This window comes from Manihot esculenta, chromosome 1 (genome assembly GCF_001659605.2).
Source record: "Manihot esculenta cultivar AM560-2 chromosome 1, M.esculenta_v8, whole genome shotgun sequence".
NCBI classification, from domain to species: domain Eukaryota; kingdom Viridiplantae; phylum Streptophyta; class Magnoliopsida; order Malpighiales; family Euphorbiaceae; genus Manihot; species Manihot esculenta.
The window spans coordinates 2,114,691-2,137,535 of record NC_035161.2 but is presented as its reverse complement, the minus strand read 5'-3'; the positions used below and the strand labels follow the sequence as shown (position 1 = coordinate 2,137,535).

Here is a 22,845-nt window from a genome sequence, read left to right as displayed (position 1 = left end):
ATGGTGTTAATTGATTTGAACAGAGAAAAAAAGGTTGTGATGAAAGAATCGAGGGGTCGGACAGGAAAAGTTGAGATGAGAGGTTGATGGTGCAAATTTTCCTTTTCTTGCAGCAAGATAATATTTTTTATTTGTTAAATCTTTGGTTGGGCGAGAGGAATCGCCGTTAGCTTTCATAACCTGTTAATAAATTCACAATCATCATTGCACTAAACCAGCAACGAGCTTACAGACAAATCTCAACCAGTTAGTCCCAATCTAATTCCATTTCTCCCAACTGGCAATATTTGGATTGTTGGAAGAGCTTTCTCCCCTTCCTAGCTTGAGCTTGACATACATTCTGATTCTCTGCATAACTCTTTTTGGGTTTGCTCTCTCTTGCTTGAATATCACAACATTCCTTTCCTGCCAAATATAATATATAGAACCTAAAAAAGCTACCCTTCTAGCCTTAGCAGTTAAAGACTTTCTAGTAGCTTTTCTAGAGAAACAGCTTACCTCCCTCCTCCAACTTAAACAGTTCCTTCTTATTTCACATTTCTGCAATATTCTAGACCATATGCTACTGGAAAATAGGCAATTAAAAGAACAAATGATCCACATTTTCTTTCTGAGCATGACAAAAAGTTGCATAAAGCATTCGAGACGAGTCCTCATCCAACCAACCTCATTTTTACTGCTAATTTCCCTTGTATTGCAAGCCAAGCCATAAAATGTGTGTAGGCAAAACACTACTCTCCCAAATTAGCTTCCACCAAGTAACCTGCATCCCTCTACACCTACTTTCTTTCCAAGCGCTAGCCATATAGTACTTTCCAGTTTTAGTGAGTTACCAGTTGATAGCATCCTTAAACTTTTATTTAATTCTAAAAGTTTCAACTTCCCTCCATGCCACGTCTCTTGTTCTATTCATCGAGTCAAGTGACACTCATCTTTTCCCCCCTCCAATATCCTTTAACTTTAGTCCTTTTAGGCACATCGATATCTCTAATATAGGAAACCTATCAATCAAATGAACTCCATTCATCCAGGGATCAAAACAAAATGACATATCTCCCTTCCTAATTTGATAGGAAAGTATCTTTTAAAGATTCCCTTAATCCTACTAAGTGCCTCCAAGTCCAATTTGCCTCTATTGGTTTGGTTATACCAAAAAATTCAACTACTTCAATTTATTTCTAATCACCCAAGTGGCTCACAAAGATGCCTTAGAAGTCAGCAGACTCCAGATGGGCTTGCTCACTGCAGTTTTGTATTCCAAGAAACAATATCTTTTATGCCCAATCCACCTTCTCTTCTGGGCTTGCATATCTTTTGCCATGCCTTAACCCTTCTTTTCTCTCTATTAGACACACCATTCTATAAATAGCATATGCATCTTCTATCAATTTCCTTCAAAATAGCTTTTGGCAGGATAAAAATACTACACCAATATACATGAAAGCTTCTGAGCACAGAATTAGTCAATTGTACTCTTCCCACATATGACAAGTGCTTTGTTGTCCAAGAGTCAATTCGAGCAGTGATTCTATCCACCAAAATATAGCAATGTTGCTTTTTAACACCTGTGGACACCAAAGGTATCGCTAAATAAGTGATTGGAAGGGAACCTTCTCTTATTTTATGCATTTGTAAAATTTATTGGTTCTTTGAAATTGGCACCCTAGCAAAGAACTTAGAGCTTTTAGCCTCATTGACATGTAATCTTAACACATGTTCAAAATATCTCAAAGCTTCTCCTAACCCACTCTCACTATCCCTGTGACTGAATAAAAACAAGTTATCTACAAAACAAAGATGGTTTAATTTGAATACTTTGTAACCCTTATGAAACCTGAAATTATTAGGCAGTTTGATGGTTAGAAACCTACATATGTATTTCATAGCAATCACAAACAATAAGGGGACACTGGGTCTCCCTATCTCAAACCCTTCCTCCTTGAAAAAAAACCCTTCTAGGCTACCATTAACCATGATAGAAAATTATAGTGTTCTCAAATAACTAATAATCCAGTCAACGGAGAGTATTGAATTTATAAAAAATAAAAATTAAAAACACAAATTAAAATGGAATAAGAAAGAGCGATAATGATCGGCTATTCCAAGTCTACTTTCTCTTCTTGAAAGTTCAACTCTAATATGAAATCTTATTTAAACGAAAATTAAAACTCTTATAATTTTAGAGCAAAACTTTTATTTTTTGCTCTAAAACTTTTATTTTTTATAATTTTTTTTTCTCACAAAAAACAATGTTTAGCTTAAAATCACATCCACTACTGTAAATTTTCACTCGACCTCAAAATACAAACAAATTACAACTCAAAATAAACTTGAATTTCAATAAATATGTATTCAAATAATTTTAATTTTTTTAAATAAAAAATATATTATATTTATTATTTTAATATAAATATAATCATCGAAAATAAATTAAATGCAAATAGATCATTTATATAATGAAATAGCCGTTTTACATGATAATAATAATAATAATAATAATAATAATAATAATAATAATAATAATAATATACACTTTAATAAAATAATTTATTATTTATTTTTATATGCACTATATATAAATTATTTATATCTTTATTCTTTTATTAAATATGATATTTTAAAAAGTATTTTATTACTTTTCTTATGTAAAAATTTAAACCCTTAATTTTATACAAGCATTTAAAAAAAAATTAAAAAGTAAAATAAAAAACAGAAATCCGTCGCAACCTACCCTAACCAGTGAGTTTTCTGTACACAGTGACCAAAATAATAATTTTCCAAAATCAGTAATTCATTTGAATTTCAACAAACCTCTGCTCTCAGCCAATCACCCTCCTTCCACTCCCAAGCTTGGCATTGAACTTCAAAGTTGGAAATGGCTATGCTGGCGGGAAATCTGGCATCTAAAATCTCCTTACATCTTCAATGTCGTGTATTCTCCATCCCATGGTGAGACGTCTCCCTTAATTTTGCTTTACGTTTTCTTAACCCTCTATTTGGTTGCTGAGAAAATGAAGGAAAAAAGAAAAGTCCAAAACTCATATTTTGAACGATTCGCCTTCTTACCCATTAAAAGAAAAAAATTGGAACTTAGTTGCCTTCCTGTTAGCTCTCTAAGATTTAAAGCTTCACATTCTATTTTTTCCAATTCATTTTTTGAAAACTAGGGCACAGATTCTGAGGAGTTCTAATTTGATAATATTTATAGTAATTAAATCATGATTAGAATTTAAAGCTTCAATGATTCGAGATGCTTTTGAGTATTTTTTTTTTCCTTATATATGAAATTTTATGTTGTAGTAATGAAGTATTGAATTTTTAGGGTAAAAAGAAGTCCGGTAATTCTGTGTTTGAAAGGCAGAGAACATATCAGCTCATCAGTTCCAGTTAGATATATTCCTAAGAGTTCTTCAGAAGTTAATGAACTTGAGAAATCATTGCCTGCAAATGGTTCTGAAAAATGGTTGTTTGATAAAAGTTGGGATGGATATGGAAGAACTTCTGTTTCAAATGAGGAGGCTCAAAATGGAAACCAAATGTACAAGAAGGGTTTTTCACTTGGTGATCCTCAACAAGGTAATTGTCCTTCTAAAGGGCTCTTGATGTTTTGGTACGTGCACTGTTGTTACCTGAATTTTGAGTTGTAGTAATGATTTAGAAAGTGTATCTACTACATATGGGAAGAAGTTCATGAATGAGCTTCTGGCTGTTTCATTCACCATTTATTCTATAATCTGAAGGGATAATGGGGGTTCAATACATTATACACCCACCAGTGACCTGCAGCACATTCTTCAATTATCACAGACTTCCAAATAACTTTTTCGCCTTGTTCTCGTGTTAGATGAAACTTTAAATAATGACACTTTCATTATGTTCATAGGCTTCTGCAGATAGCTTCGTGCTTTATTTGTGTCCTCTTTTCCCACAATTGTGGGCCTTTTGTAGTAATATAATTATGAAGTCATGTTGAACTCCAGAGAATGAGATACTTCTTACAGGTGCTGTTTAATATATGAATATTGGTCAATGTTAGTCAAAACCTCAAGTGTTGCTTCTGTGGGCATCATGAGTGAACTACAATAATCTTGCAATCTTCTGATTCACTTTTCCTTGAACAATTAACTTCATGCATAAAATCGAAACAAGGTCAGATATGTTAAAAATTGTAAGACTACTCAATGGGATTGTGATAGTCAAGTATCTACTTGTTCCTAGAATTAGCACAAGCAACATTAAACTAAACTGAAATTTGTTCTGGAACATATTGACTACTTGCTTATCAATGATATAAAAAGAGAGTTATAGTTCTTCACTTTTCTTACTTAAGTTCTTGGACTAATTTATGCAATTCAAGTTATCATCCCATGTGCATTAATGAGTTGTAAGGATTTGCCTTGCTACTAGATCTCTGTTGCTTTTATGAATACATACATGAACATGATACAACCTATTGAAGCTGTACTGTTTCTGTTTGCATGGTTCTCATGCATGTCCAAAGAAATGGTAACCTTGGCTTAGACTAGAAATATGGTCCAATTTGCTTAACATAGCCTTTGCAATGGTATTGTCTTTGTGGGAGCCAGATCATGTGGTTATCATGCAACCATTTATTCATTCATACTGTAAAAGTATGAACCCTTAATAGTACTTCAAACCCTATATTGAAAATATACAAGTATCCAATTTTGTTCAAAAAACAAAGCATGCAACTAAAAAAATTCAAATGAAGGCTTTTGTCATATCAACGCATAAGATATGTGAATGCTTCTGTTCAAGATATATTATGAATGTTTTTTTTTGGATTTAAAAAAATTATATCTACACTTTTTGGAAGTTATTATATGGAATTTATAAATCTACCTCTTCCCTATTCAAACTTTGATTTGATTTTATAATCTTGTGTTGATCTATATTAAAATTCCATTTCACAAACATCATTGATTTTTACATTTTTTAATTGCTTCCTTCATTAAGTGAATCATTCTTTCTATATGCTTATCATTCAAATATAATGGTCCAAAGAAACTGCAGCATTTTCAGGTTTAGAAGAAGAAATCAATCACAAACCAAAGGTAAAGATGATAGAATGCAAACTCATGGAAGAACCTAAGGAGGTGATTGAGGAGACAGCAATTCAACATGAAAGTGCTACTTCGAAAAAGAATGTACAAGTAGGTAAAACTATGCTAGATGCTGAGAAGATGGCTATTGAACTTCTTGCTAAGAGGTTAGAACATAGTATTTTATTAATTAATTAGTTTGATTATTGAATCTTTGGCATTATATTGAGCTAATTTGCTAATAATTTTAGTTTTGAATGTAGGGTTAAGTATTACTTGGTTAGGTTTGGTTCAACTTTGTTTGAAATTTAACAAAAGTAAATTAGCTAAAAAGTTTTCAATGGAAAGCTGAACAAAGTTGAATGATGAATCAAACCAAATAGGACCAAAATATTTTAATTTGATTTGCTTTGCTTTCTTTGGTTTTTTAATAGAATATATTTTATAATAGTATAAAAGTATGCATTGAATTAGGTTTGATTATTTAAAAAAAATTAAAAATCGTATTACAAAGATGTTGATTTGGTTGGATTTAGGTTTGAAATGAGTAGCATTAACCTTGGATACAACAAAATGTGCAATAACTTTGTGATCTTTACTACTTCTCATCCACATTCAACATTAATAAAGTTTGGACATTAGTCTAGATACTCTTTAAATAACTTTATCTTGTTTGGTTCAGCAACTACAGTAAATTGGTGGCAGTCAAATGATAACAATCAAATATTAGCTGTTAGAGGCTAGTTATTGAAGTGTCAAATACAATTATAGTTTTGAACCCTGGATTGTTGACTCATGAAGACATACTCCAAGAGCTATATTGGATACGGCTGTGGTAATCTCAACTGCATATGAGGATGATCTGAATAACCATTAAATTAAATATTTGCATCTACATTGTGCATCCACTATATATACTTTAATTAGTTCTGCATAAAAATCTTGATATAAATATTTGATTTAATGATTATTAAGTTTATTCTCACATATGCACCCATTTATATTTAATAATCACCCCAAGCCAGCAGTTGGTCCCTTGAAAGCCAAAGGTTGGTCTAGGTTTGGCTCCCAATTGCTCAATTAAACAAGCACTTAGTTTATTATTTTGAAGCTTATCCAAGGGATTATTTTATCTCTAAGATTAAAACTTGCACTATTTTTAGAGGTTTTAGTTGCATAGGAAAGGAAAGGATTGTCTTTAATCCATGGGATAGGAAAAGAAATGAGAGGTTTAGCTAAGTTTTGTGCTTGAAGTTGGAAGGGATATAAAAGGATTTTAAACTTTGAGGGTAAATTTTTCATATTTTAAAAAACATTATTTTTAATGTTGGGGAAAGGAAAAATCGTATTCCCTCAATTTTGACGGGAAAGCAAAGTGGGGTTTGAAGGGATAATTAATCCTTTCTTATCCGTTTTTTTTTTTAAGAATCCATTAAACTCCCAAACAAGGGATAACTCTTGTCCTTCACATTTTCCTATTCTTATTATCTCTTCATATCCAACCATCCAAACAAAATGAAAATATTAACAAGTATTTATATCTTTTGTATAAATATCTGTGTCCTACTTCATGGATTATTGTAATATGATACCTAAGACCCGTGAATCAACTGGATGATTCTAATTCAACCAGAGATAATTAGCTTCTCTAATTTTATTCTTAGAGGTGTATTTGTCTTCAGCTATTATCTTTATGTTAATTTATTTTTCCTACAGAGCATATACAGCAGTAGAGCTGAGGAAAAAATTACATGTGAAGAGATATCCCCCTGATATCATAGAGACATTGATAACCGATTTTCAGAGCAGGTATGGACGACTTGTTATGAAAAAGAATTGCTTTTCAGACTAATATTTTTCTTATTTTACATGTGGATAGTGCATTTTGCACATGTTATAACATTTGTTCTTTTTATTGAGGAATTCTTATTCTTCCACAAGAATTAAATCATAGACCCTAGCGGATGCTGTATGCACCTTTGACTTTCTCCATTTGTCGTAGAGGGTTGATCAATGATAGCTTGTACGCAGAAACATTTTCTCGATCTAGATGGTCTTCCTCAAGCTGGGGACCCAAACGGATAAAACAAGTAAGAAGTCCTCTCCTATTGTTAGTTTTTCTTAAATGTGTTCCTTGAATAAACTTCTATGGAAACACATTTGGTAGAATTTTGTCCTGTTCATTAGTTATGTGGTGAAATTTGACAATCCATGCTAGTTGAGAAACACTTGTCAATAAGCTGTTGCTGTTTGAGAACACACACACACACACACGCACACTGGGAAAGAAAAAAGAGAGTGAGAGAGAGTAATGCGAGGAGCAGCTACAATGAAATCTGGACTTTTGACATCAACACCAAAGGATAGCTTTTTGAGTTTCACTTAAGGTTGACAAGTGCAGGGATGAACCGAAGCATGGTGGCCCTGCTAATCCAAAATTTTTAATATTAGGTATATTATAATATAGAATTTAAAATTAGGGGCATATAAATGACCTCTAGTCCTCCTTTTTGTGAAAAATTAAATATAAAGCTGCAATAGTGCTTGCTTTAATAATTTTGGATATTTAAATGATTAAAATCTTAATATTAGTTACTAATTTTGTTAAATTTTTGTTAAAAAATTTTCTCCCAATCTGGGAGTAATAATTTTGTCAAATTTAATATTTAAAATTTGTTTTACTAATATATATATTTTTTGCTTAAAAAATCTGTCTATTTATTTTATCCATATAGAGTCAAATTTTTTTTAGTTACTTTTTGTTATAGTACTTTAAATTATTATTTTAAAATATTAGGTAACAAAAATATATTTATACATATTCAATGAGTTTGTTCTAGCTTTAGCAAGTGGTACTTTGTTATATGCTTTAGTCTTACATTTTGCAGGGAGTCTGAGTTTCTTATATCCTATTTTGCTAATATTAATATAGCATGGAGTTTGGAGTTTCTTTATTAAGTTTTTCTTTATTATCTAAAACATATAGTTTTTATAATATAATGATTTATATATATATATATATTTACATATTTTTATAACTAATTTAATTTTTATTTACAATATGTTTATATTATTTCTTATAATTATAAATAATTTATTGATATAAAAAATTAATTTGGAGACTAAAAAATTTTGTAAGTGTAGCTAATAAATTTTGAAAGGGAATATAGTTAAAATAAAAATAAAATAAAATCAGCTATTAGATGATAAGAAAAGCTCCTATTTGGAGCTGATATGAACTACAATTGGTAAATAGTCTATCAGCCATCAATTGCAGTTTGAAGATGTTTACCAAATAGGTTGATCTAGTCAGCTATCAACTACATTCAAAAGTTAAACCGAACATTGCTAATGTCTTGTTCTATTTTGTTTTTCATATATATATGTGTGTGTGTGCGCGCGCAAGCAACTTAGTAGAGAATGCTAAGTAAAATGACTACTCCACTCAGACTCGGAATGCTTTGGTGGGAAAATGTCACTTAACGCAATGGCTCTATGGTGCTCACTTTAGCATTTATACTATCACAAAATATTGATATTAAGAAGATTATTAGATATTAGTGATGAGTACTAGTTTGTGGATTCCATGAGCTGGAAATTGGAAAAGAAAGGATAAAGAGATAAAGGGAGAAAAGAAAATTGGTGAATTTTCATTCTATTATGTGTTATTTTCAATAAGCAATGTCAACCCCTAACGTTATAGCATAATTGTTTGCACAGGCATTGTTCAGGAAAGGAGTGAGTAATGCAGACGCAGAGAAGGCGGTAAAACTGGTTTTTGAGGATGGTGAATGCACTGGTCAAGAGTTAAAACTTGGCTTGTCAAAGCTTTCAATGGATCATCTTTTTGTTCAGGCTTCGAAACAATGGCTTCGAGGTCAGGATGTTCCCGAGGAGACACGTAAATCAAGAATCATTCGGTGGCTTCAGTATCGTGGTTTCAACTGGGGTGTTATTAGTTTCATATTGAAAAAGTTAGAATCTCAGTATTCTTCCTAGAGCATGATAAGTGTCTATCTCTCCTGACATGGCACAAGGAATTCGGGCCATCTAAGTTTCGGCTAATGGCCCATACTGTCACTGAAGGAAATATTGCTCAATGTGGATCAGTTGCTCTCTCCATTAGCACTACACTGCTTTGGCAATAAGTTGTCCACTTCATCCGTTCACTGTGTCTAATTTCATCTTTCGTCATGGTACTCTAGTGCCATCTAATCTGTGCAGAACAAAGTCCATCCTAATTAGGAAACACCTCCCAGACAAAGCAGAAAGTGGTACAACTAGATGTGGTTGATCACCATTGTTTTTACCGAGAATGGAAGAATTCATGCACCCAGCTAGTGCAAATATCTCAGCTAGATCTGACTGTTGAAGAGATGTCTGAATCTACTTGATACAGATTGAATAGTCATCGTAATTGAAAGTATCTAGTTGAGTCTTAATAATGTAGGAAGCTAAGCTGAATTGTCAGTCTTACAAGAGGATTAGATTGGTTTTGTTGTCTGTCCTTACTATAGACTTCATGTGGGTCTCAAATTCAATACATAAGCATGTGAGCTAGTTGCTTATTCACTGTTTTGCTATTCATAAACAGGGATAATCGTCTTGTTTTAGCGCATATGCTTCTGAATTAGGACACAGTCTTCTAATTTAAGGTTAACTTTTGTTTTGTTTTTTTGGGTCAATAATTTAAGGTTAACTTGGATGTGTTTCTTTGCATATTTCTGGAAAGTCTCTCTCAGACAGCACATGGACATGTGGTGTAAGAAACGTGGGCCCATGTGAGTACTGCTGAAAAGCTTCTTCTGTAAAGGTGTTCTTCTGAGAGAATCCCATCTCCTGCATTAAGTTGTAATCACATAGATCCAAAACTACTGATGATTGGTCCAGCTTCTGCATATATTAAACCATAATCACATTCTTTTATTCTTTTTAACCTTTCATAATATACTACATAGTTTACTCTTAAATAAATTAGTTCTGACAATCTACAACGCCAAATATGGTTAAAATTACAACCCAAGGACCTTTTACAACCTTGATTATCGCATCATAAGATCTCTGAAAACTATTCTTGAAATGTTTACCCATCAAAAGTTGAATCATCAGAGAAAGCAAAGGAGCAGTTAGAAGATCCTCGTGACACTGGAATCCTAGCAGGGTCTGGCGATCGAGCCGCCGTTAAACCTCCTTTTGATATGTCCGGATCTGGTCTTACAGGGTCGACATGCCGAATCTCCTTTAGCATTGCAACAATGTCCCTCATTGTTGGACGATCATCAGGTCTGGTGCTGATGCAGAGAAAGGATACAGCTAGTGTTTGGAGCATTTCATGCATTGTGGGGTCAGCCCTCCCTCTAAGTTTTTGATCCAGAATGTCAACTGGGTCTTTCTTGTTTGCCAGGTGGTCCCTAACCCACTGAACCAAGGGTGCACCACCAGGCAATGTTGGGTCTAATGGGTGTCTTCCTGTTAAAACCTCTAGAACCACCACACCAAAACTGTACACATCGCTTTTCTCAGTGATGCGCTGCATCGATGCATGCTCTGCAAAATTAAGCAAATCCAGGAAAAAAGGAAGCATGATTAGTGATTTAATAGTATGAAAATTTGAACAAGATAATTAAATCTGAATAAAGAACAAGTACCTGGAGCCATATATCCATAAGAACCAGCTAGATGAGGTCTCTGGCTTGGTTTGGCTAAGTCATCATCAGGATTGCTCCTCTCAACTCTTGCTAGGCCAAAGTCAGCTAGATAAGGTTCATAGCCTGGTCCTAACAGTACATTCATGGCTTTGACATCTCCATGAAGAATTGCTGGTAAACAATCATGGTGCAAGTATGCAAGTGCATGTGCAACCCCTAATACAATATCGTACCTAGTTTCCCATTCAGCTCCTCCCTTACCAGCACCGTGGAGGAGTGAGCTCAAGCTTCCTTTTGGAAGGTAGTCGTACAAAAGCAGCTTCATATTCCAGTTAGAACACCAGCCTAAAAGCCGGACAATGTTCCGGTGTCTGATTGAACCAAGTGTCTGAATTTCAGAATTGAATGCTCCTGATTCTTCTGATGACCACACTTTCTTCACTGCTAAAAAATCCCCATTTGGAATTGTGACCTTGTAAACTACTCCTGAGCTGCCTGTGCCTATAACATTAGATGATGTTAGATTTCGAACAATATCATCGATGGAGAAATCAAGCTTCTGATACAAAGTCATTTCCCAAGTTCCTTCTTCCATCAGCATATTATTCGCAATTCGAGTATGGACTAGCATGTAGATTGCTAGCAGCACTAATACTGCACTGGCACTGAGAAGAATGGACATCACAAGCTTCATTGCTGATCTATTGCTGGCTGCACGTCCCATGCTGTCTGTGGCCGTGACCACTCCTCCGGCAATGAAGAGCCCTCGGTTTGAAGCAAGGTCACTAAGCGGGAGCTTTCGGAAGAAGGAGGTGTTTGGCAATCTACCAGAGAAGTCATTGAAGGAAACATTAAGAGAAACAAGATTTTGCAAGTCTGCTAGAACATCTAAGTTCCCTTTGAGCATGTTGTGGGAGATATCAAGTACTCCTAGCTTGCTGAGACCAGAGAATTCAGATGGGATCACACCTGAAAATTGGTTGCAGCTAAGATTAAGAGAGATTTCCAGTGCTGGAATTTGACCAAGCTCCTTTGGAATTTCTCCAGACAAACCATTGTCTCCAAGATCAAGTGATTGCAGCTTACTGCAATACAATATCTCTGCTGGAATTCTGCCTGAAAGTTGATTCTTAGCCAAGATAAGCTTGGTTAACTCATTCAATGAACCAATGCTATGAGTCAGTGAACCTGTAAGCCTATTGTCTGAAACATCCACAAACTGTAGGCTTTTCGGCAGAGCATCTGGCAGAGAACCAGCAATCCCATTTGAATGGAGATCAAGAAACTCGAGGTTTTTGCATCCGGATATGGATGATGGGATTACACCAATGAGATGATTGTTGCTCAAGTCAATGAAATTCAAATTCTTCAATTTTCCAATTTCTAATGGAATAGTACCCGCCAGGCTATTTCCACTCAGCCTCAATCTATACAAGTTGGTGCAGTTTCCTATATCTGGAGGAATGAAGCCAGATAGATCATTGTTAAGTAGCAGTAGCTTGGTGAGATTCTGCAATCCAAAAATATTCTTTGGTATTGAACCAAAAAGATAGTTGTATGACAGATCAATAGCCTGAAGATTCTGGCATTTCGATAGAGATTCCGGAATATTGCCTGTTAGATTGTTCTGCCAAGCATAGAATAAAGTCAAGCTCTTTAGGTTGCCAAAATCAGCAGGAATCTCACCTGAAATGGCATTGTTGTCTATTTCAATATGATTGAGTGCTTTACATTTTGTCATTTCAACAGGAATTGTTCCTGTTAATTGATTAACACTCAGCTGAAGCTCTTGAAGCTTCAAAAGGTTTCCAAAACTTCTTGGTACGTTTCCAGTCAGAAGATTCTCTGATAAATCAATGACAGTAAGCTCTTTGCATCTTCCAAGCTCATCTGGGATTGAACCCAATAAGCTGTTCTGCCAAAGAAGTAGACTCTGAAGCTTGCTAAGTTCTCCGATCTGCCTCGGAATCGACCCAGACAAAGAACTCTGATACAGATACAAGTTCTGCAGCTCACTGCAGTTTCCGATCTCTTCTGGGATAGGCCCTGACAGAAGAGTTGTATAAATAGCTAGAGTTTGAAGTCTATTCAAATTTCCAATTGAAGAAGGCAAAATCCCAGAAATGCTGGTTTCAGCCAGGCCTAAAACAACCAAGTTGGTGCAGTTCCCAATCTCCTGAGGTAGCTCACCCTTGAGATTTTTATTCCCACCAGCTCTGAAAATTTGTAACTTGCTTAATTCTCCAATGCTCTTTGGAATTTCACTGCTGAGTTGATTGTCATAGAGAGTCAAATACACAAGACTTGAGAGATTACCAATCTCAGAAGGAATCTCACCTTCAAGAAAATTTGTATTGAGAGATAAACTTTGCAAATTTTGCAGCCTACATATTTCCACTGGTATTTCACCTGAGAGAGAATTGTCACTAAAATCAATGAAACTGAGCTCTTGATATTCACCCAACTCTCTTGGAATGTTGCCTGTGAGATTGGTTGAAGAGAGGATAAGAGTCTTCAAAGACTTGAGAGGTTGAAAATTTGAAGGTAATGGACCTTGCAAATCTAATTCTTTCAAGCTTATCTCTGTAACTTTGCCATATGAATTGCAATGGACTCCAAACCAGTTGCATGGAGTTGGGTCTGAAGGATTCCATGAACTGAGTTCATCTACTGAGCTGTTTAAAGTCTTCTTCCATGTCAAAAGAGCTTGGCCTTGGTCATCAATGGAGGAACAAGAATGAAAGAAAATGGAGGTTATTGAGAGAAGGAAGAGATTTGTTAGAGTTGCAGACATTGTTGAGATATGAGAAGTGTTGATGTGTTTTGGGATTGTTGAGGGAGAGACCCCATGCTTTGTTTATAGAAGCAAAGCAGAAGATGTTGATCCAAGGGCAACATCTCCTCTTTTCTCCATTATTATATTTGGTTGGTTTTATTCATGCATTTGCATTTCTGTTTCCCTTCTTTTATGCTCTTCATATTTTCTGTAATACCTTTGACCTTATCTTGGATGGTTAGATGACTGATGGGTTAATGCATCAGACATTGATAGATTTAAAGATGAAAAAGCACGTAGACCACGCCACATACGAACAATTGAATTTTTATTTATTTAATATCAAAGAGTGGAAGTGGTCCATCAATTTCCGTTTTCTCAATTAGTAACAGCCTGCTCATTTAACTATAAAAAACAACTGCTAGTTAATACTCTATTTATTTTATAATTTTTATTTATTTTATTTATATTAAAAAATAATTTTTTATTATAATTGTTTTAAAAATATTAAATTTTATTAAATATTAAAAAATATTTTAAAAATTAAAATAAAATTAAATAGAATTATAATAATGAATTCATATATTATTATTGTATAAAAAAATAGATAATTATTTTAAAATAATAAACATAAAATAGAAAAAATTATAAAATGAAAAAATTAATTGTTATTAATAATAAATAATAATTAATTTATATTTTTATTTATTTATTTTTAAAAAATATTTTTATTTCTATATTTTTTAATATTTAAAATATTTAAAAAATTTAATGAACAAAAAATATTTTTCTAATCAAATAAAAAAGTAAATTATTTAAGAAAAATAATTTTTTTTGAAAATAAAATTATTTTTTACGCTTAATATTTTTATTAAGGTCTTTACATATAAATTTTTTTAAAAAATATTTTTTATAAAAAATATTTTTTAAATAAATAGAAGCTAAATATTTTTATAAAATTTATGTAATTATTAATGTCAATATATAAATTGATTAATAAAAATACATTTATTTATTTGTTATATTGAAAATTTTTATTTTAAAGCAGCAGCTAATCATAAATAAACCACTTTAATTTTTTAATTATTTAACTGTAGCATTTTAGAAGATCTATTAGTTGAATAGCAGCTGTCTGACATTTTTACCAAAACAGATATAAAACAGCAGTCTGGTAAAAAAAATTCATTTAATTATTTATAAATAAATATTAATTTATTTTATAAAAATTAATTATTAATTATTTTATAAAAATTTATTATATTTTGTTATGAAATAAAAAAAAATGTAATTATTAATTTTGTACACGGGTTAAATACCTTTTAAGAGGTTTTGAATTTTTATTCATTTCCCCAAAAAGCAAAAAGAAAATTGCTCTTATTAACTGATCGAACCAATGGGTTACAGTAATTCACCGGTCCGATCAGCTTGAATTGAGAATTTATATTATCATTAGCCTAAATATAATTTATTTTCTCTTGCTTGATTTTAATTTTAAAAATTAAAATATTAATAAATTTATATAGTGATATTAATTTTGTTAAATTTTTGCTTTTTTTTTTTTTTTTTACCTTTGCAAATGACTTTGCATTGAAGTTCAAAAGGGCAAAAATACGACATTATGGTAAATTTAAACAAACTAATGAATAAAGTCTAGTAGAGAGTGCAAGCCCACTAAATCCAATAGACTACTTGGAAACTATCTCCCAATCTGCACCGCCGACTTAGTGCAGGCAGCAACTGAAAAGGAGAAATCCAAGCACAGACGGACTTTGCACGTCCAAAGAAATCGAAGACAACGAAGCATATCACATGAAGGCCATACATCGGCAGAATAACTTTCACGATCAGACCCCCCAATGGCCAGGCATCGTTGGAGTGCCAACAAAGAGACCGAAACAGAAGAAGCACCACGCACACAACCGAACTTCTCAAGCTCCATACTAACGACAACTGAAGATCAGATCCAGTGACATGACATTTTCAGTCTATTATAGTCATAAAACAGCTGTTAAGAGCCATTCACACTCCAGCGCCGGTCCACTGTTCTTTAACACTTCCAGAAATCATTGATGGAAAACAGAGGGCTAAGTTACAGCACCATACAGAACCAACATAACAGATCTCAAATCAAAAGCCTCCTCAATAAAAAATACAGATTCGCTAAATTGTCGAGACTGAAGTAAACATATCGACGCCGACATCAAGTACCTCTGCCTGGGCAGAGGAGCCTTACTCGCAGCATATTGAAGAAGAGACCAAAAAAACCAAAAATAGAAAAAACCCAAATTAGAGGGTTATTAAATAAATATTATAATATTAATATAATATTTTTATTCTGATTATTTCTTTTATATATCTTATAATTAATTATTAAAATAAATTTACCTAAATTTTGAGATTTAAAATATTTTTAAAAAATAATTTAAAATTTTAAATAATAATATTCAATTTTATATAATAAAATACTTAAAATTAAAATTTGGTAATAACTAATAAAAATAAATAAAATATATTGAAATTTTATAACAAAATAATTAAAAAAACTATGTATTTTCTTTTACTTTATAAAAGATAATAAAATGAAAAATATACAATAATTTATTTTAGTTAATAAAACAAATTATTATATACTATTAATTTTCTAAATTTGACTTTAAAAAGTTTTCTTTTTATAAATAATCAGTTATATATCAACAATTACTTATATTAATATCACTTGCACATATTATTAGTTGTGAAAAAAATAATAATTAATTTAATAGCCTTAATGGTTGAATTAATGAAATTGAATGTTAGTGGTAAGGGTTTGATTCTTGCTACAAACATTACCAATTATTTTTTTATTAAAATCAACTGGTTCGATTTAAAAAATCTGATTCAAATCAAATAGTTCATCGACCGATTGATTAATCAGTCGGTTCACACTGAATTAAAATCAATTCTTTGAATTTGGTTAAATCAATCGATTCAATTTAGTTTTGACGACTATATAAAAATATTACATACATTGCAAAAAAAAAAACTCATTATATTCATTTAAAAAATCTCTGAAATAAAGCTCTTTTTATAAAAACATATTATTTTAAAAAGAATTTCTCACAAACATAGTGTTAAAGTGTTCTGTAGCAAAATCAAACTCTAATTAATAAAGAAGAGGATATCATTATTATCAATTGAACTAACTGATATTGTTAAAAATAAATTGATGATGTGATTGAAAGAGAGTTGTGTTATGATTGGTCCACTTGCAAGATAGAGAATATGAGATGGTTGGTATTTAGGCAACTATTTCGACACTCAAGTCAGCAAGTTGAAGGAAAGGGTGAGTATAATCTTTAGAATTCAGAGTATTGGTGTGAGAGAATGGTGTATCTTTGCCTCTATGATCGTTCTCCTTTTATACTATAAGAAGATGGAGATATATATAGCAATCCTGATAATTCGGTGATGATGTAGCCGGTTCATTGATAAGAGATCATCGGCGGCTAATTGATCTAGAATCACGTGATCACAAGCGTAAAGGGGATCTACTAGTTGTAGCTTTGTAGCTATTAATGGTAACTTCCTTATGGAGTCTCGCCCTGAAGTTAAGAGGGAAAGTTTGTCCGACCTAACTGAAGTGCCAAGGTCTTTTTTCTCTTGGTGGCACCATAGTGGTCCAGGCCTTCCTTTTTATAGGTGGGACTACGTATTGATTTATCAGATCATTGCCACGTGGCCATGTCTTATGGTGACAGCTCACTGCCTACTTTGGGCGAGTTTCATATAGCATCAGAGGTCCCCCGCTAGTTTTTTATTCTTTAGATTCGAAGATGACAGTTGTCTTTATGATTTGGGTCATGTGGCCTACTGAGCGTATAATATCCTTAATTTCTTCTTACTTACCCTGCCGACTAGTTAGGTCCAAGATCTTATCTAGCAAAAATTAATCTGAATGATATAGTAATTCCTTGACAAGTTTTCGAGCTCCCTCTACTTGGGAATCATCCGAGCATCTTCTAGCCCTTATGTGCCCCTTGCCCTTTTCCAGCCTTATCAAGCTTCCAGGCATTTTTCAGCCTTGGCATTCTTTTAGGCATTTTCTTACCCCAACTAGCCCTGACGAGCTTCCAGGAATTCTCTAGCCTTTGCGAGCTCTTTGGCTTTTTACAGCGCTGACGGGCTTCCTGGCCTTTTACAGCCTTGACAGGCTTTTGTGTATTTTTCAGCCCTGCGAGCTTCTAAGCATTTTCTCAGCCCTAATGTGCTGCTTGGCTTTTTATAGCCTTAACGGACTTTCGTGTATTTTTCTAGTCTTGACGAGCTCCTTGGCCTTTTTCAGCCTATTGAACTTTCGGGCATTTTTCTAGCTCTTGCGAGCTTCTTGCAAACTTCATTTGTCTACTTCGTAGCTCATCCTACATTTGTCGATCATCAAAAAGTCTCGATCGCCTATAATGGGCCTTCACAAAAAGTTTTAGATTTTCGAAAGTAATTATAAGAGCAACAACACATGCCTGTGATTCTCTTTTTATGAGATGGGACTGACGCTCTCGGTCGCATGGCCTGGATCTTATCCGCCTTGCGGCCTGACATCAAATGCCTTATGTAACGCCCCGGAAATCCGGACCGCTACCGGCGCTAGGATCCAGTTCAGCATAAGGCCGCCGGGACCCGTAGCAAGCCTGACATAACCTGTAATCCTGTTTAATCCCATACATGATCAACAATACTCATAAACCTGTAAACATTTTCATTTAACAACCAAGCTCAACCTGTACATAAACATAAACATATCATAAACCTCCACTGGAGCCCTCATCAAATGCTCCAATGGGGTATCTCATCATACATAAGCTTGGTCGAAACATAACCTCATATCTCATATCATAAAGACCATGTACATACAAGTGGGATTAACAACCTGTATTGGTCAAGCACAACTCTATCCTCAATATCATAACTTGAAAATACATAACTGTACTAGACTTTACATTACATCATAATCATTTGTCATGTCCACAATCTATCTATGACTTCATAACTCTGGCTGACCTCCTGGTCTACCCTGTACCTGCACATCTGATATTAGGGGAGGGGGGGTGAGCTACAAGAGCCCAGTGAGCAGAATAAAGAAAGCATTATATTAAAGTTTCATGCTTACATGAAATGCAACACATCACAAACAAATCACATAAGGATGGTATTGTCACCTCTAGTCCCCTACAATCCAAAGTGCCGGGACGTAGAATGGGTCAACCGGTCTTTCTCTTACATAACATACATAACATAACATTCCAATATGCCAGGGACGTAGAATGGGTCAACCTGGTCTTTCTCTTATTCTGGCCGGGACGTAGAATGGGTCAACCGGCAAACATACCATACCATATCTCATCATAACATATCAAGGACTAAAGGATCATTCAATGCCCATCCACATCATCATCATCATCAAATATGCAATGCAACATATTCGTGAACTAATGCAAGCAACCTATTATATTCACATGGCATTCATGATGCATGGATTATGCTCAAAATTCATATTTCATTATTTAAAAATTTAGGTTTATTCTATTCACCTCGGCTAGCTCTGACAATACTCTGAAGCAGCTATCACTGCTGGGGTCCTCGGTTCCTCGGGTCCGAACCTACACAGGCGGACTCAAATGAGGGACCAAACATACTTAAACAAGACTCTAATATACTCCCCAAAAACCCCCTAAAACATCATGAAAAGCTCATAGGAAAATCATGCATGAAATGGCTGGACAGGGCACTTTCGGCGGCAGGTTCGGCGGCCGAAAGTCCCTCCAGAGACGAAAGTCAGGCAGGTTCGGCGGCACCTTCGGCGGCCGAAAGTGCCAGACAGAGACGAAAGTCTCCTTTCGGGGGCACCTTCGGCAGCCGAATGCTGCCTCCACAAGAGGGGTTCGGCGGCCGAAACTTCCTTCGGCTGCCGAACCTGGTTTCTGCCAAACGGGCAGAAACTTGGTTCAAATGAACCTCCTGCCTCCCAAAACCATAAATCATGCCTATGACTCAACCAAAACATGCATACTCATCATACATCACACCTAGGGGTCTCAAACTATCATATACCCCGACTACAACACTTCAAACACACAAAACCAACATACATTGTTCATCAAAGCATCAAAGACCCATAAGTTCAACATATACCCTAACATGCATTTCTACCCATAAATCTTGCATAAAACTTGTTTAAAACATAATGTAACTCAGAAATCGACTCTTACCTCTTGAAGATCGAGAGTAGAGGCGATCTAACTTGGAGTTGGGAGAGATTTAGCTCCTTGGGTCTCCAAGCTCAAAACTTGCTCAAAACTTTGAAAATCTTCAAAATAGAAGTTAAAACCCGTGAAAACCATGAAAGATCTAAAGAAAACACTCAAGATTGAGGGAGGAGCGGTGGAGACTCACCTTGGCCGACAATGGAGGAGAAAAAGCTCGCCCGTGCGGACCAAAGGGACCCTTTTATAGTGGCTGGCCAGGCCACGTTCGGGGGCCGAATGTGCCTCCGCATCCATGCAATGTTCGGCGGCCGAACATGAGGTTCGGCGGCCGAACCTGCACTCCCCTCACTCATGCTTTCGGGGGCCTAACGTGCCTCCAAAACGCATGCATGTTCGGCGGCCGAACTTGACTTTCGGCGGCCGAACCTGGGTTTTCCTCAAAGGATTACTCATGCAAAACTCATTTAATTTTGTACTTAAAAACATTAAAAACATGAAAACATTTCATAAAAACATGCTTTCACCCTTCTAGAAGTTTCCGACATCCGAGATTCCACCGGACGGTAGGAATTCCGATACCGGAGTCTAGCCGGGTGTTACATTCTCCCCCCCTTAAGAACATTCGTCCCCGAATGTTCCTCAACTAATACACGCATAGCATACACATAACATACATACATATAACACATAAAACACATAAATACTAACCTCTAAAAGAGATGGGGATATTGTTGGAGCATGGACTCCCGTGTCTCCCAAGTGCATTCTTCCATATTGTGGTGGTTCCAAAGGACTTTCACCATTGGAATTTCCTTGTTCCTTAGCTTTCTGATCTGAGTGTCAAGAATCCGCACTGGCTGCTCTACATAAGTGAGATCCTCTAGGATCTCCACATCAGGCTCACTAAGAACCTTGTCCGGATCTGACACAAACTTTCTCAACATGGAAACATGGAAAACCGGATGGATTCTTTCCATCGATGCAGGTAAATCCAGCTTGTACGATACACTCCCAATCTTTTGCAAGACTTCAAAGGGTCCGATGTACCGTGGAGCTAGCTTACCTTTCTTCCCAAACCGAACCACCCCTTTCATTGGAGACACCTTGAGCAACACTAGATCCCCCTCCTGAAACTCTACCTGTTTTCTGCGAAGGTCTGCATAACTCTTCTGTCTGCTTGCAGCAGTTTTGATTCTTTCTCTGATCATGGGCACCACCCTGCTGGTGATCTCTACTAGCTCGGGCCCTGCTAAGGACCTCTCTCCAACCTCTTCCCAGCAAACAGGTGACCTGCACTTCCTCCCATACAAAGCTTCATATGGAGCCATCCCGATGCTAGCATGATAGCTGTTATTGTAGGCAAACTCCACCAAGGGTAGATGCTGCCTCCAAGAACCGCCAAAATCTAGCACACACATTCGGAGCATATCCTCTATTGTCTGGATGGTCCTCTCTGACTGTCCATCGGTCTGGGGATGGAAGGCAGTACTGAAATCCAATCTGGTACCCATAGCACTCTGCAGACTCCGCCAAAACCTGGAGGTGAACTGGGGCCCTCTATCTGATACTATAGACACTGGGACCCCATGCAGCCTTACTACCTCATCCACGTAGACCTGCGCTAACTTATCCACAGAGTAGTTGCTCCTCACTGGAATGAAGTGAGCAGATTTAGTGAGTCTGTCCACAATCACCCATATGGAGTCTAGTCTGTTGGATGTTGCCGGTAACCCCACTACGAAGTCCATAGCTATATTCTCCCATTTCCACTCTGGAATAGGTAGCGGGTTAAGCATTCCAGCAGGCTTCTGATGTTCCAGTTTCACCCTCTGACACACTTCGCAGGCTGACACGAACTGTGCCACTTCCCTCTTCATAGCTGGCCACCAATACACTCTCTTCAGATCTTGATACATCTTGGTGGCTCCAGGGTGAATACTGTATCTCGCATTATAAGCCTCTCTCATAATGTCTCCTTTTAGCCCTATGTCATCCGGTACACATAGTCTGCTCCCATAGCGGAGGATCCCCTTATCATCGAATCTGAATTCGCTATCTTTGCCTGACTGAACAGTCCTGGCAATCTTCACTAACTCTGGGTCCTCATGCTGTTTCTGAGCCACCTGCTCCAGAAACACTGGTGTTACTTTCATCTGTGCAATCAAAGCACCTGTACCAGACAACTCCAACTGTAGACCTTCATTCATGAGCTTGTAAAACTCCTTCACCACCGGTCTCCTCTCTGCTGTAATGTGGGATAGACTGCCAAGTGATTTCCGGCTTAAGGCATCAGCTACTACATTAGCCTTACCCGGATGGTACTGGATCTTGCAATCATAGTCACTCAACAGTTCTACCCATCTCCTCTGTCTCAAATTCAGCTCTCTCTGGCTCAAGATGTGCTGCAGGCTCTTATGATCTGTGAAGATCTCACATTTCACCCCATAGAGGTAATGCCTCCACATCTTGAGTGCAAAGATAACTGCTGCCATTTCAAGGTCGTGTGTGGGGTAATTCAACTCATGCCTCTTCAACTGTCTAGAAGCATAAGCTATCACCCTCCCGTTCTGCATTAGCACACAACCCAAGCCTACTCTGGATGCATCACAGAACACTGTGAAGTCCTCATTGCTATTCGGCAGAGCTAACACCGGTGCTGAAGTCAACCTCTTCTTGAGCTCCTCAAAGCTTTCTTCACACTGATCGGTCCACTCGAACCTCTGATTTTTCCTGGTCAATCTGGTTAGAGGAGCTGCAATTTTTGAGAAGTCCTGAACGAACCTCCTATAATAACCAGCCAAACCCAAGAAACTTCTGATCTCTGTCACTGTAGTGGGTCCAGGCCAGTTAGTCACAGCCTCTACTTTCTTGGGGTCTACCTCTATTCCATTCTCTGACACTATATGCCCCAAGAATGAGATGCTCCTCAACCAGAACTCGCACTTGGAGAACTTGGCATACAAGCCGTGTTCCCTCAAGGTCTGCAGAACTATCCTCAGATGATGGGCATGCTCCTCTGCATTCCTGGAGTACACTAAGATATCATCTATAAAGACAATAACGTAGTGATCCAGGTATTGTCTGAATACTCTGTTCATGAGATCCATGAATGTTGCAGG

General features: G+C 35.8%; 2 protein-coding genes across 3 annotated transcripts; one reads left to right on the top strand and one right to left on the bottom strand.

Moving 5' to 3' along the window:
• The first annotated feature begins 2,758 nt into the window (after positions 1 to 2,758).
• Positions 2,759 to 9,745, top strand: LOC110629992 (regulatory protein RecX). Of its 2 annotated transcripts, none has more exons than XM_021777274.2 (6): positions 2,759 to 2,949; positions 3,323 to 3,576; positions 5,044 to 5,230; positions 6,780 to 6,872; positions 7,066 to 7,153; positions 8,784 to 9,745. In XM_021777274.2, exons 1-6 carry the CDS (start codon positions 2,876 to 2,878, stop codon positions 9,060 to 9,062), a joined length of 975 nt encoding a protein of 324 aa, XP_021632966.1. In that variant the 5' UTR covers positions 2,759 to 2,875; the 3' UTR covers positions 9,063 to 9,745. The 2 variants fall into 2 exon arrangements, with proteins under 2 accessions (XP_021632966.1, XP_021632957.1); XM_021777265.2 differs by having other exon boundaries at positions 2,763 to 2,949; positions 5,035 to 5,230.
• Positions 9,746 to 9,843: 98 nt separating this feature from the next.
• On the bottom strand, positions 9,844 to 13,637 carry LOC110629986 (LRR receptor-like serine/threonine-protein kinase RGI3). Its single transcript, XM_021777251.2, has 2 exons — positions 10,712 to 13,637; positions 9,844 to 10,610 (listed from the first exon to the last, which is right to left on the bottom strand). The coding sequence occupies exons 1-2, from the start codon at positions 13,503 to 13,505 to the stop codon at positions 10,147 to 10,149; spliced, it is 3,258 nt and encodes a 1,085-aa protein (XP_021632943.1). The 5' UTR covers positions 13,506 to 13,637; the 3' UTR covers positions 9,844 to 10,146.
• Positions 13,638 to 22,845: the final 9,208 nt, after the last annotated feature.

Excerpts from the sequence above, each read along its gene's own strand:
- LOC110629992 (XM_021777265.2), top strand. The coding sequence starts at position 2,876 with ATGGCTATGCTGGCGGGAAATCTGGCATCTAAAATCTCCTTACATCTT. Across the intron at positions 3,577-5,034 it reads ACTTGGTGATCCTCAACAAG|CATTTTCAGGTTTAGAAGAA; the intron begins GTAATTGTCCTT and ends AAGAAACTGCAG. Across the intron at positions 6,873-7,065 it reads ATAACCGATTTTCAGAGCAG|AGGGTTGATCAATGATAGCT; the intron begins GTATGGACGACT and ends CATTTGTCGTAG.
- LOC110629986 (XM_021777251.2), bottom strand. The coding sequence starts at position 13,505 with ATGTCTGCAACTCTAACAAATCTCTTCCTTCTCTCAATAACCTCCATT. Across the intron at positions 10,611-10,711 it reads TTATGGATATATGGCTCCAG|AGCATGCATCGATGCAGCGC; the intron begins GTACTTGTTCTT and ends TTAATTTTGCAG.